Source organism: Pungitius pungitius, chromosome 7, assembly GCF_949316345.1.
Source record: "Pungitius pungitius chromosome 7, fPunPun2.1, whole genome shotgun sequence".
NCBI classification, from domain to species: Eukaryota; Metazoa; Chordata; class Actinopteri; order Perciformes; family Gasterosteidae; genus Pungitius; species Pungitius pungitius.
Window position 1 is genome coordinate 11800721 of NC_084906.1, and position 14644 is coordinate 11815364.

Here is a 14644-nt window from a genome sequence, read left to right on the forward strand (position 1 = left end):
AAATGTACTTAAGCTATAATAGTTTGTGGATAAAAATAAACCAACAGCTGTAAATATAACCCATACCAACAAATAATTTCAGGGAACACAATCATGGATTGTTGTGACCCACATTGACATTTTTGTATGACTGACAGTTACTGCATCATTGCCTAAAGATTGCAGCTTATTTGAACAACAAAGCTGCTGTGCATCAGACGGAGACATATAAAGCCAACAGGTCTGTCTATGAAGTACCTATTTACGAAACTACTGTAGTTGTGCTTTTAATCGCTAGCTATCTGCCAAATACTGTGTAGACACACGCACCTCAGTGGGTGCTCTGCAGAGCTCATGCAGTGCTCTCATAGTGATCTATCCCCTGGCTGCGGTAAGCCTCTCAAGGGTTACTACTATTATGGTAAATGATTGTGTGGAGCAACACAGAAAAAGTACATAAAGTACGACTGGATCATTTTGTGCACATCGACTCATGTAAACAAAATCAAACTGCACAAACGTCATCAAGTGCAATCCCAGGTTCCACTCAACAGGGTGACAAAGCAGAGTGTCTGTCCACGGACCACTGTGACGCAGCGGAGGCTTTCCTTAAAATGCTGATCTACCAGTCAATGTGGCCTGGTGGAGAGGACAAACCTACCACCTGCAGCTTGTAGCCGTCTCTGAATGCCCATCCGGATTGTGAGTAACCCATCAATGAACAATGAGATTTAAAGTGGTGAGAAAAGAGCAATCCTAATAAAACGTGAACAATGCTGAAGCGCCTCAGAGGATAAAATAAGAGCAGGTTGTTGCATGAGTTTGTTGATGTTCTGGCTGGCGTTAGACCAGCCCAGGCTGCTGATGGTGAACTGGAACATACTTTATTTAGGGCCTTTGCCTCATTGAGTCCTTATACTGACCAAACACCTACTGGGTGCATCTCCACAAGGAACAGTGTCAAATGAACATTAACTCAGGGTTGTTATTGTGCAAAAGCAGACATTTTACAGGTATAGCTAGTGTAATGGCAAAAATATATGTATATATATATCAAATATCTTGATTTTAGTGTCTGTAAAGCTTTATTTTACAACCATCTGAAATCCAGAAACTGTTCCTGCCGTGAGAGGAGTGCAGTTTAATGGTCTGAGCTCAGCCATGGTTGATTAGTAGAACTCAGGCTCTGCAGGAACACTATTGGCCATTTTCTTTTGAGTCCTTTCTGTTTTAAGTCTTCCTTCTTAATTCAGTATGAGAAACACATTCAATAAAATAAGGAGTCATTACACGAAACACACCGATAAGTAGAAAAGGCTGTTATACCCGTTGAAATGACTACTTTTGCAAAATAGCAAACCTAAACTCAGTGATTGCTCTTTTAAAAAGGCGCTTTTGAGTATTATTTAATACTCACTAATCCTTCGTTCAATACTTGAGACAACAGTAACACTATCATAAACAATTTAGTCCATTAAAGAAAAAACATCAGCTTAGTAACATTTTGACAAAAAACACTGGATTGTTATGGCCTCAAAAAGAAAGAGGACGCTCTTGCAGAGCATATTGATCAAAAGCTTTTTAGAGTGTTTAATGATGGCGAGTAAAAAAACTGCTGTAAATATCATCATCATCATCTTAAGGGCCTGAAGGACATTATGCTGATGGGACTATGGAAAAACAAGTAGGAACCAGTCAGATTACACTATCCCGAGTTTTTGATGAACATAGCAGGTCTACAGCGTCAATGAGACTTTTTATTCTGCGGATAACACCGTAGCGAGGTTCGCAACACCTACAGTTGAACCAGTAAGACACAAAACCAAGGCCACATGGTGGAACCTGTGCCGACTGTGGAGATGCAGCCCAACTGCACCTGTGGCTATTTGTCGATGAGCTTTGCAAGGCTCTGTCTCAAGTCGCTCAGATCGCAGATTTTTACATCGAGGACGTCGATGACCCGTCGGACCTCGACCTCCGAATGGCTCTGCTCCTCCCGGCTCGACTCCAGCGTCTTCTCAGCACTCTGCACCCGTTCCTCCAAGTCAGCGTTTTGTTTCTCCAGATCCTGCAGACAAATTAACTGTTGAATGCAGTTTTCTCATCTGGATCTTTCTAAATAGTTTTTGCAGGGACCGGTGTGAAGTTTAAAGTTGGGTATAATGACAACAATTATCCCAGTGCATGTTTACATGCCTTTATGCCGCTTTCTGCATTTTAAAGGTTTGACCACAATCTAGCTCAATAAGAAATTCATAGAAATAGCAGCAAACAACTACGCCGTCTTTACGAGGGCACAGGACCCACCCTACGATTCCTCCTCAGATCAATGCTGTATGCTGGTTTGCATTGTTAGCACCATTAGCCGAGAAGCACCAGCACAGCTGATGCCATGTTGAGAGCGTAGAGGCTGTTGAAATTCCCTCAAAATAGCACCTTTTAATGTAAATGACTCTCTCCATGAGTCACTGCCGACTGCTTTAAAAAAAAATGAGAACAGTCTATTCGAATGTATTACATTGTGCTTTATGAGCTCGTTCTGTACGCCAAATGCACCCATGAATGGATTATGACGGACACCGCTACTAAAAACAATAAAGGACCCAATCATCAGGTACAATCTCCTGCATTAACGTGGAGGTTCAGTGCTATGTTCTCTCCTTGTAGTACAAAGTTGCCCCGTACGGATTCTCTGCCGTCTGTGTGGTCTGTTACCGGCACAGCAGGAGACCTTTGATTTTCCCATCAGCAAGCTTTGGGCCTTTGTTTGGCTGGAGAACAACAGAATACAGCTGGTAAGCCGGTCAGCACTCTGCAATGCGTCTGTGTTTCTTCCTATAAGGAAGCTCCAAGACTACAGATATCAAAGGGCACTGAGATGACACCACGATGGGAAGATATTAAAAAGAAATGTAACACGGGGAAGATAAAATACACAGTGAACATTTCTGCCATGAAATCACTAAAACAGCTTGTACTAGTGGGCGAGACTCCTTTCAAGACTGAACTGGGGACTTAACAACGGAATCACAAGCATTAATGGCAACAAGGAAAAAAAGAGATGAAATGCTTTTATCTGAATTCCTGTCCATGAAGTCGTTTACCTGCTGTAATAAAAGTCCTCATCCGCTAAGTAGCAACGTAGGTGAGGAGAGACAATTTGTGCAGCAGTGCCACCAACTAGTCCCATTCATCATGCTTTATAATGGCCATGAAAATCAAAAGGTCTGCCAACAGTCTCTCTTTCAAGTGTTAGAACTCCTCATGACTTTGACACACAACAGCTCAATTCTTTCCTCAAAGCAGATAATAAAATGTATCTCGTATTTTCGAATACAGTATGTGCCAATTCTCAGCAACAAAAGAAGGCACCGTTGCCTGCAACATAATGTTTTAAATCAACAATACCCTCGTCCTCTCACCTGCAGTCTCTGCATGGCCTCCTCCCTTTCCTTCTCCAGCGCTCGCACATCGGTTTTCTTGCTCTGTAGATTGTGAATTTCCTTTAAAAAAGATAAATAAAAATAATAATTCAGAAACTGTCACAATGCCATTTGTCCTGTACTTCACGTGGTTCTAAAGGACTCATTTATCAGGCGCTGATAAGCCGTTTGACACCTTGAGGTTTCCTGCGAGGACGTTTTTTCGGCCAATCACTGTGACCTTGCACAAATCCTGTTGCCAAAAATCCTTCACATAAGCATGTCACAGAGGCGGTTTCGTTAATGAGCCTAAAGGAGGTGCGAGCATCTTTCAAGGAATAATTCACTTCGATATCCATTTTATTAATGCAGCAGTTGGCAGCTTTGGACATTTGGATCTGGTCTCGTCAGGTCTAAATCCTGTGGTATTTTATAAGCACTTTGACCAAAACTAATGATTCCACAAAAACAATGACAGTGCTGTGAAGATAAATTAGGGATTTAATAGACACAAGAAGTGAAAGCACATTTTCTTTCCAACATTGTTGATATGAAAACTAGATTCTTGAACCAGAAATATCTGTGTCTTTTCTTTTGGTTTATAAGTAACTTGAAAATAAGAATTTCTGTGTTATCTTAGATTGAGTCTGCTATGCTGCATTGCCACGTTTTCACAGTAACCGGTAGTCGAATTACAGATCCTTCTGTGGCGAAGGCATTACCTGCACTTCTCTGCCTCCGATTGTCTAGTACTCGCGGCCCTGGTTGGTTGATTGATTGGTTGGTTGAGTTAGGCATGAGGCCTTCACAATAGCATGATTTGTAACACTGACAAACCCAACAAAAGCTCCAGATGGGGATATTTGCGTTGTAGTTCACCTACATGTTGCCACACTGGGGAAGTTTATTTGCAAACAGCAACCTCTCGGCTAGATGCCGCTAGATCCCCTTTAAAAGATGATTAAGAGAATAAATACTCCATCTGGGACGGGTACATCTTTCCCTTAAATAAATTAACATCAAATAGAGACGGAGGCTCTATTTTCACAAACTGAAAACAAACATGTTGATTACTGGCAACATTATTTAAGCGGTTTTATGAGCCAATTGGCTTTCCTTTAGTATGGTAAACGGATCTGGGCAATGTGTAATGGATTGACTGAAGTGGTCTTGCCTGATCTTTGGCACTCAGCAGGGCTTCCAGCTCCTCCAATGATCGACCCAGCTCCTCGGTCCGACCAGCAGCAGGATGCCCCAGCTGTGCCTCAAGCTCCGTCACCTTGAACACACACACACAATTAATACGTACCCAATAACCTTACAAAAACACATTTTACAAGATTACAGGAGTTTAGTCATAGTGACAGCCCTCCGATTACAGGACAATATTCTCGGAACTCCTCATAGCAGCTATCCAACAAAAGAGGTGCATTAACCTCATTTCTGGTGTCATTCTCTGAATCCAGAAAACACCACATGAGGCAGTAGTGTACAGATGTACTTAATGCAAATATACAAATACTTGCTTTCCTTCATTTCCATCACACACACACACACACACACAAACGTCTCACTGTTCATCTACTCGCTCAAAAGTAAAGCACAGACACTGCCGAGGTCCTACTGGGCATTATAAAAAACAACCAATATGGTAAAATTTGCATTCTCCAGGAGTAATCAGATTTAAACAATCAAATGGGTTTCTCAAGTGTTTACAGTTACAGTTGGAAGTAATCTGTTGATCAGCTTTAACCAAATCCAATTTAAAAATAACACTTGTTTTTACTTATTGATGATAATGAGTTGATAGGGCATTCAAATCAAAGATGCCTCAACTCTCGACCTCCTTAGTTTTGGCTCCGTTAATGTTGGAGATGCAGGGATCTCCACAGTGCTCGTTATCGATGTCTAATATGTAAATGTGGGAGGATATCCTGCTTCTGTGTCGAATGTGTTTTCCCTCCCTTGAGCATCTCCTCTGCATTTTCACAGACAATTTCAAAGTGTCTCTTTGTAGATTCCACGCTACGCGTCACGTTACGGGACTCAAGCCCTTCACATGCATGCGACAGCTACGGCCCCCAGAGGCAGCTCCACGTCTATGAACAAATACACGTGGAAAGAGGAACCGGTGACACACGCAAAACCTCTGGTTTCGCTCTCAAGTTATGTTACAAGGAACACTTTCATCTCAACAGATTGATGGGAGAAAACTATGGTGTTGTGTGCGTACATATAGTTATGTGTCTAAGAGGAGGGAAAGCAGCAAAACTAAGTCAATTCAACAAATGGAATATTATTAGGTTTTTGGCATTAAAAATACACAGAATGCATTTTTACACCATCGTTTCATATTTTATGGGCTAAACAAGTTATTACTCGAAAAAATACTTTAATTGATAATTAAAATAATTGTTAATTGCGGTTTTCCTTAAAATAAGTTGCATTAGATAATTGCAGAAGTAACAGATCAATGAGACTGCTTTATGAAGATAAAGGATTTAGTATCAATAATGTTGATTAAACTGTTAAGCATTAAAATGTGGTATTAATTAAAAATTGCATTCTTGTCTGAAATCTGTTGAGAGCTTTTACCAGACAAGTCATGCGGTAAAAGAAAATACTGTGATATAGAATATCTGTATAGTGTGATAGCGGATGTTATGCTTATCACCCACTGTCAGGACTACCTACCTCCTGTCCTCAAATATTTGTTTAACTGAAATACACAATAACATTCTAATTGTACAGCTTTGATGGAAGCATACTCTCTGAACTCACTATATTTAGACGGAAACTAAAGGTTTCTGTGGAATTAATTTTTTATTTAAATTCACAAATTGCATTTGCCAAAAAATCCCTGAAACCAAGATGTTTAAGACATTACAATTATGGATTGGGTGGGAATCTGATTTCCTTCCATTTCATATTTGTATTATACTTAGGATGTTTGAAACCAATAAGACCTATCGAAATTCCAAATATTTAAGATTGACAGATAGAATGCAAAATAAAATCAGCAAATTCTTGCTCAAATAAAAGTCTAATTAATCACGTAAAAAAAAGATTAACTATGAAAGTACACAAAACCCCAATGAAGCGGCCACAATCTAATACAATATACACCCTAACTAAAACCCCTCATGCGCTGCCAAATCTGAGCAGCGTCAGAGTGAACCCAGGATTTAGACCGTCGGCTGTGGCAATGTGGGACAAGGGAGAAAAAGCCGGCCATCTTTTCTCCACATACCATGATTTATATTTCTTTCTCTAAGTGGGGCAGAGAGAGTGGGGGCATGGTAGACAGTATAGGGTGTCCTGTAACCCCCCCCATTCCCTCTCTCCAACACCCTTTTGCCAAATCCCAAGGGGCCTGCTCTACTTCATGCCACCTGGTTGACTGCTGCAGTGTGTGTGTGTGTGTGTGTGTGTGTAACATTCACCTGGACACGTAGACGATAGATAAAACCACATCGTGGGCTTAGAATAAAAAGGTCTTCTGTCACTGGTGGTTATAGTTTCATTGCAGACCGGTTGCGGCAGCACTTAATTCTGTCGCATCGAAGAAGACTTGTTAAGCTTGACCAAGGGCATGAGTTTCTGTTTGTGAATTAAAGATGAACGCCTGCTTTCTGGCCAGGCGATTATCACGAGAGCCTGTCAACAGAAATATCCCATGAAGAGGGGGCTGGATGAAAAATGCATCTGCAATTTGAAAGAGGCCATGTCTGTGTGGGGATTTCAGCGTGATCACTATAGGTGTCTAGAAGAATCTGCTTACTATATAGATCCAGCTTCTACTCAAATGGTCACATATTAAGAAACGGTTTCCTGGAACAAAAACATTTGCAGTATTTCTGCTGATTTATATTGGTTTCTTCGTTTGGGATATTTAGGTACAACCCTGATAATATCCTAAATTATTTTCATTAATAGTAATGCAAATTAGACCTAATTTACTTCTATCTACTACATATATGGTTTATAATTCTTAATGTAATGCATACTGCAAATGAAAACTACCAGAGCGTCTGTGCAACGGCTGTAGATGCCCTAAATACAAGACATAAGAGTTTACAGTGTAACTTTTTTCGGAGAGTTTTGCTGAAGGACATATTTTACACGAAATATCTTTATATAATAGAGTCATCACAAATGTGTCTAAACAATTTGATTTAAATTTTAATCCATCTTGATTGCTAAAATGCAAAATGATTTGAAGCAAGAATAAGCACTGTATTCTGAACTGCAGGTAACCATGGCAACAGTGATGCTCAATGCTATGCTGCTCTGCGATGAAAGTCATTTAAAATGGATTAAGCAGATTAAATTAAGGCCCCTTTTCACCTCATAGCTAGTACAGCGTGTTGTTCATTATGATTTACACAGCTTATTGCAAACTGTTTCAAGATCAAAATTTTAAGAATCGACCCAAACTGCGGCGTCAGAAATGACCACGTAGTTGGCTCAGAAACACCTTACAAGCGTCATCATTAACCAATGAATGTACCTTTGCCAAGCTGCCGCACCTTGAAAACAGACACACTGTGGGTGGCCAGTTGTGACCCGGCTCTGACAACTATCGGACTCTAGTCGGACTAGTGATCAGCCTGAGGGATTTCCTTCCCATGTCACCTGGTCTCTGAGGCGATCGGTCTCCTCCTGGTATTCAGCTAGCTGTTTCTTCCACTGATCCACGCTGCTGTTGGCTTCTTGCAGCGCTTCTACCAGCTTAGAGTTACTATCCTGCAGGGTGAAGAGCTCGGCCTCCAGGTTTATCTCACACATGGACCTGAGGGGAAGTCACAAAAACACAAGTTATTCATTTGAGTGGTGCTGCGGACGGTTTATCAGGGCGCCTTAACTGAAACCACTTTAGCTTTTTACAGTCATTTCATCAATCAAAGATTGTTATAACAAACGCTTCCTTCCACAAACTTGGTCCGTAACAGACTTTTATTACCTTTTACTGAAATTATTCAATTATTATAACTATTCAGTTTCTCTTTCATCATTGTCTTTGAGGGCAGTCTTATCCTGCACAGGGTTACCATGGTTACAAATGAAATAAAGCAACAAGTATTATCCATTATCAACGGGTTCAGGAGGGATAGGAGAGATTTTACAGCATGATGACCAAACTAACGGCTCGGCATCCTTAAAAATACTCACCATAGCAACAGGAATAAAAAGCCTGCCGTTCTACCGTTCATAAAATAAAGCGTTCAGGATAATGGGTTGTGTAAAGCGGCCGGGTTGGAATGTTTCTTTGCTTCCTGGTCTCAAATGGAAGGTTAAGTGATGAATAATGAGCACCACGATGATGATAATTAGATGCTGTTAAATTCAAACCTAACTGGCCTCAATACATGGACACTCGGACACACACCACTAATAGAGAACCATATTGTAGCTTAAAGTGAGATGTCCTTACACACTGGTCTGTGATGTTATAAAGGAAACATTGGCACAATCAGTTTAGTTTTCTTCATTATCTGTCCAGGTGCAATATTTGACCTTTAGCCTGCAACAGGTGGTTCTCTTTGGCCACTTGGGAGCACCAGAAACAAGTTATGAACACATCATAGTAGCAAGTTTTAAATTGATATGGTGTCAAAAAAAATGTTCTTTAGCTTTCTCCCGTTTTTCTCCCCAACCTCTTTTTTTCCTTCTTCATTTAATCTCCGTGCATGTCAATATGTAGCTTTGTTTTTGGTCTCTTACAACTCCTGAGTGAAATATCCATCTCTTTAGCTGGCAAACGTTCCACTAGGTTCCAGCTTGTCGATAACTGTCTGCTGTTTTTGGTGCCGAGCACGTTCGAGACATTTAACAGCGGCCTGCTGTCGCTAAAAAACCACCCTTTGAGATTAAACCAAACGCTGTGGTTGGACACCTTTAAAATATATAATGCTCTTCTCACACATATTTCTAGTTTATAAAATACTTCAACGATGATCAAAAGAACGTTTATTGCAATCAGTTATGGTAGTTACTTTTTTCTTTTTAAAAGCAGCTCTCATTTACAAAAGAAACCTCACAGTTGTTGTGTGGGTAAAACCATGTCTCTTTCATCTGTGGATAAGGGTATGTTTTAATCAGCAATAAAATGACGTCATGTTTTCAGCTTTGTTTAAGAGAAGGAAATCTCAGTGGTTTGTTAACAGCTTTCAGGGAACTTTGGTGAAAAGTTGAGCAATGGGAGTCATTTTTCCTCACGAACTGCTAAACTCCCTTGAAGCAATTCTAAAATCATGAGTACACATTAGTCCATACACAAGCATATAATGACTATTATTTCACTTTTACACAGAAACCATTTCTTAAATAACATTCTGAATGCATATTTATATATCTAGGACAACGCATGCAGAAGTGTCATGTGTGGCTGAATTGGAGTCAGTGCATCTTCACTATATAACTAGATACTTTATCTAGAAGTGTACGCGTTTCCACTTGGACAAAATACAACAGTTGAATGTATTTGTTAGTGATAACAGATTGATATAGTATTCTGTAATAATATAAAATCTTTGAAAGGAGTCATTATGCTTTATAGGAACTTTTATTGCTGAATTTACTTTTACTTAACTGAAGGATCAGGAGTACTTCTTACACCACTGCTAAAAGACTCATTGTGTTTATAAAGAACACAACTACACAAAAGGACAACAAACCCAAACTGAAAACTAACTCTAAACAATGTACTTGTTACATTTGAGTGAAGTCTTACAGTGTCGAAGCGGACTCGTCGGGGCTGGTCTTCAAGCTAATAAAACCATCAGCCCTCTTTTCTCTAGACAAAGCCTGGTGCTTACGAACACAATGTAGTATAAACCTTCTGCTGAGAGTTAAAAAAATAATTAAATTAAAGTTTGTTACCCTTCAGAGAGCATCTTTTTGACCCTTTCCTTCTCCGCAGTCAGCTCCACTTCAGCACTCTTGCTGCGAAACAGCTTTTCCTCAACTGGCCCGTTGACTGTGAGCAGCGGGGGAGAATGACGCTCTTCTGACAGCTCCTGGACCAACGACACAATCAGGACGCTATCAGGACATGAGGTTGACATTGAAATCAGCTGCAGCTCTGTCAAGCGTTTCAGTCTGTGCCAGAACATTGTGTGTAGGTGTCAGAATGGGCTTATAAACGGAAATCCTAATCAACTACTCCTTTTGGGAGTGTTACAATATGCCAAGAGACGCATTAACAAAAACATATTGACAATTGAGCATGACTGTATTGGTTTAGTCTCAGAGGTTTAGGTTAGATGGGGTTAATTACTGTCGCAATACTCAGTCACCAGAACAAAAAGGACAGCAATGCGCAGTGTGGTCGTACAGAGCTTGACCGTCAGCGGCTGATTGGTCCCTTCTGGGTCCCTGTGATGGTGAAGGTGTAGAGATCTGATTGGACTCTGATTCAACAGGAAGGGACTCAATGGTAGTTCCTCATTTATAAAATCGGTGTGTGAAGAATGTATTTGCATAGTCTAGTGATTCTGCTGTTGAGATACTGCATGTGAATCAGCAAGATCAATAGATGTTGAGCAAATTCTAAAAGTAGACTTGATGGAATGGAAATATTACTTTTCAGTCTTAGATGTTTAGATTCCACTAACAAAATCCTTTAAAAATACTGCCAATACGATAAGTAGTATTTTAGTCAAAAGACAAATACAATATTTATTCTGCAAGGGGATTTGTTTTTCTGGAGGAGAGTCCTCTTCTCCACCAGCTTTTCCCGTTTTAGGATTTGTTAAATCGGTAATGTATTTTGTCCCTGGGAAATTTAGACATTAAGTATGATGCCATACCTTATAGCAGGCTTTGCTTTTTTCACTTCATTAGGACTAGCCTGCACCATGGATGCAAGTGAAATAAACTGAATGGTATTACAGTTAGTCTTTTTTGTTCCTCTCATGTCCAAAAGAGACACTGGATACGACACACTACAGCATGCGGATTGCTTGACTCCAGCCTGGCACAGTCAAGTCCATCCAATCTGCTTTTATATTTTTCCTTCTCTGCTGCCCAGAAAGGGGATCAAGTTCCTTTCACAGTTTTCAGAACCATTTTCCTCAGTTTGAGGCTGTAGGCTATACGACTGAAAGCAAACACTAAAAGAAAGTCTTTTTTAAAGGATTCAGATGAATTGACGTGTGCACATTGCTTTCCTCGCTGTAACCTGAACCTGTCAACGAGCCTCACTGAAGCATTACAAACCTAAATAGAATTTTTTTTCATGATTTACTTTTTGTAAGCCTGAGTGTGTTCCCCTGAAGAAGATGGTATGTGATCTATAGCAGAGCAGCTCTCCATCTGACCTCGTGGATGAATATGGACATAAAACACGCACAACATCAAAAAAGGTCCAGAGGAAGGAACATATAAAAAAAAAAAAAAAAAAAAATTCAGTCAAGATAACTCCAGTCCAGCCCCAAAGCCAATGGAAGGGCTGTGCGTACATCTAAATGATTCATACTGTAGATCATGTTTAAATCATAAATAGAATTACAAATTTACAGCAGTTTTTCCCATATGTTGTTCACTAACAGGCTGAGGGGAAACAAGGCAGACCCTCATGAGCACAAGCCTGCGACCAACCGTTAATTAGGCAGAGTTCAAAGGAATTTCCACTTCCAAAAAAGGACGATTCTCGCTGCTCAACGTTCTCAGGGAATATTAGAGCTCATCGTGGAAGTCTGTCGTCTGAATCTTCCCAATTTCTTCACAAGTAAATTCAGATGAATCTGCATGTCGCCACGTTTTGAGAGACTGTACAGACTAAATTAAATTTAGAGCTTGGTAGCTGTCCGTGGTTGACGAAGGTTTTACTCTTTTGAAGTCAACTTCGATCAGACTCCAGATTAATTATTGACTAGACGGTCCATGCAATGATGATACACATGACTACGAACACTGCAGTCCCTGGGACAAAAGAAAATGGTCTTTGTGTTTTCATAAGTTTTCTGGAATGTGTGTATTTACGCACCTGAGAGAGCTGAGGGTTGCAGATGTCCCATGATGCATCAGGGGAGGGAGGGGGACGTGCCAGAGGAGAAGGAATAGGAAGGAAAAAAAAAGATAAATAAAAGCATGCTATTAATTTACAACACATACAGGGTCCAGTTCACGAAAGCTTTACATTCCACCAAGTTTTACACTTTGTTTGATCTTGGCTTCGGCACTGATTCATTTAGAATAGCAGAGGATTCATGAGGAGGAGCAGTGACTGCAACTGAAATAAGAAATGATGAGTGTGACATGTGAGCTCTCTGAAGAAAGCAGTCAGTTGACTTAGCATCATCAATAGAGACAAAAAAAGGGGCAGATCAAATAATCTTTGATTTTCAGTCCTTTTAACAGTCAACAATGTGACACAATAAAAAAATGGAATATATATATATATATATATATTTTTAAACACCCACATGAACACCATTCATTTGGATGTGCAAGTTGTATTTCAGTAAAGCAACTTAAGGTTTTTGGGATTTGCAGAGGCATGCTTTAAAATCGATGGAAACCCAGATACTTTAATATTCAACGGCTTCCCTGAGAGTCTCTTGACTACTGTTCATCTGAAGTACATCAGTTTACTTATTTATCTGCGCATCAGTGCATTTGCTCCCTTAGCTTTATAAAGCCTCTGTTTCCCGTTTCACTGAGACACACACACACACACTATTTATTTATTCATGTGTCCGTACATCAGAGGTACAAGCTTACGTTCCCCTCTGGAGCACCGGTCCTGCCGACTCCACAACAAAACACACAGAGACGTCTTTTCAGCTGGTTTTAATGCCAAGTACAGTTTTAAAATATTGATAAGTGGCATTTCTGTTTGCCTCTCTGCCTCTGCATGGATACCATGAACGGATGGAGAAGGCAGGAGGAAAAAAGGCTCCAATCAGGAGGCGCAAACAAATGACAGCTGTTACCTGTCAGATGAGGGGAAACAGTGTCCTGCTGTGTTTACACTGCTGTTCAGAGGGTTTATAGGCAGAGATGTCATCTTTTCTGCTCTCTTTGACATTTGTTTAGCTTTACTGTGTGGTTTGGGGGTTACCAACTTTGGTTTTAGCCAACAACCCTGTAAGTTAAGATTACCATGTGTTATGTCCCAATTGTGTTTATTTCAAGTGCTTTAAAAAAAAATATTATTTAATTCTGTGAACTAAATACAAGATGAATATTGGTACAATAGTTTGTTCATATGGGACGCAATTAACCTGGAATTGTAAATTTACTTTTTTTCCCATATGGTTTAGCATGTAAGCCATATATATTTGGAAAATGGAATATCATTTTATCAAAAAGGGGGCTCAATACAAGATGGGGAGAATTTTTAAGCATCTCTCAACATCGCAAAGCAGCTAACAGCAAACAGTGCAAAGCACAGAAAAAGTGATGGCGGAGCCAACAGTTTTTATTTGAAGGAAACCTGAGGGTCAGAGCAACGCTGTTTGCAATCTCAGCACTCACAGCTAAATGATGCAAAACTGTATACACAGCTCTCTAAGCATACGACTAGCTAGCCTTTATACTATTGCAAATTATTTTTCAAGCTGTATTATACAGCGCAACACATAAAACAAACTGCACACTGGTCAATCCTAAAACCCTAAATGAAGAATCTACAAAATAAAAGATATATATTACATAAATGGGTTTTCATGGCATCAACATTTTTTCAATTTCGCTCTATATTGCGGTGTTGATCATTTTCTTCTGTATCTCACCAAAACTTCCCAATGTCCTCCTCCATCTTAACTCTGAGCTCTGCAAACACGCCTGAAAGCCGACGCGCTGCTGCATGCAGATCCCCGGCTGCCATCCGCATTTCAGAGGCAGAAAATGTGCTCTGTAAAGCTTGAGGCTGCACAAATACACCTCTGCAATACTGACCAGGAGGTTTATTGACCAGCGAAATGTGCTGCAAAGCCAACAAGTGCAGCGGAGGGAAGTAAAGCCAGACAAAATACTGCAGCTCCCCTCAAACATCTTCATCAGTTTACCATGATGCATTTTCTTATTCTACTTCCGGATTTCTTTCCTAACATTTTGCATTTTTGTTCCATTCCCAACATTTAGGTCCAGCATATTTATTTTACAAACTTTAAAACTTTTATCTAAACAGATGATTTGTCTTTAATATTTCTGTTCTGGTATTTGTGGAGAGTATTAAACAGTGCTTAAATGTTTCTATACAAAGTCACATCATCCTTAATGGAGCATTAATAGAA

The 14644-nt window shown here is 40.0% G+C and overlaps 1 protein-coding gene across 1 annotated transcript in view; it reads right to left on the reverse strand.

Moving 5' to 3' along the window:
• Positions 1-954: 954 nt before the first annotated feature.
• LOC119216507 (homer protein homolog 3) overlaps positions 955-14644 on the reverse strand; it is a 30030-nt gene continuing 16340 nt past the window's right edge. The window contains exons 6-11 of the mRNA XM_037469424.2: positions 12391-12399; positions 10284-10420; positions 8037-8193; positions 4576-4680; positions 3402-3482; positions 955-2047 (exon numbers count right to left, since the gene is read on the reverse strand). Coding sequence (XP_037325321.1) covers positions 1862-2047; positions 3402-3482; positions 4576-4680; positions 8037-8193; positions 10284-10420; positions 12391-12399 — 675 coding nt within the window. The 3' untranslated portion in view covers positions 955-1861. The remainder of the gene's footprint in view (positions 2048-3401; positions 3483-4575; positions 4681-8036; positions 8194-10283; positions 10421-12390; positions 12400-14644) is intronic.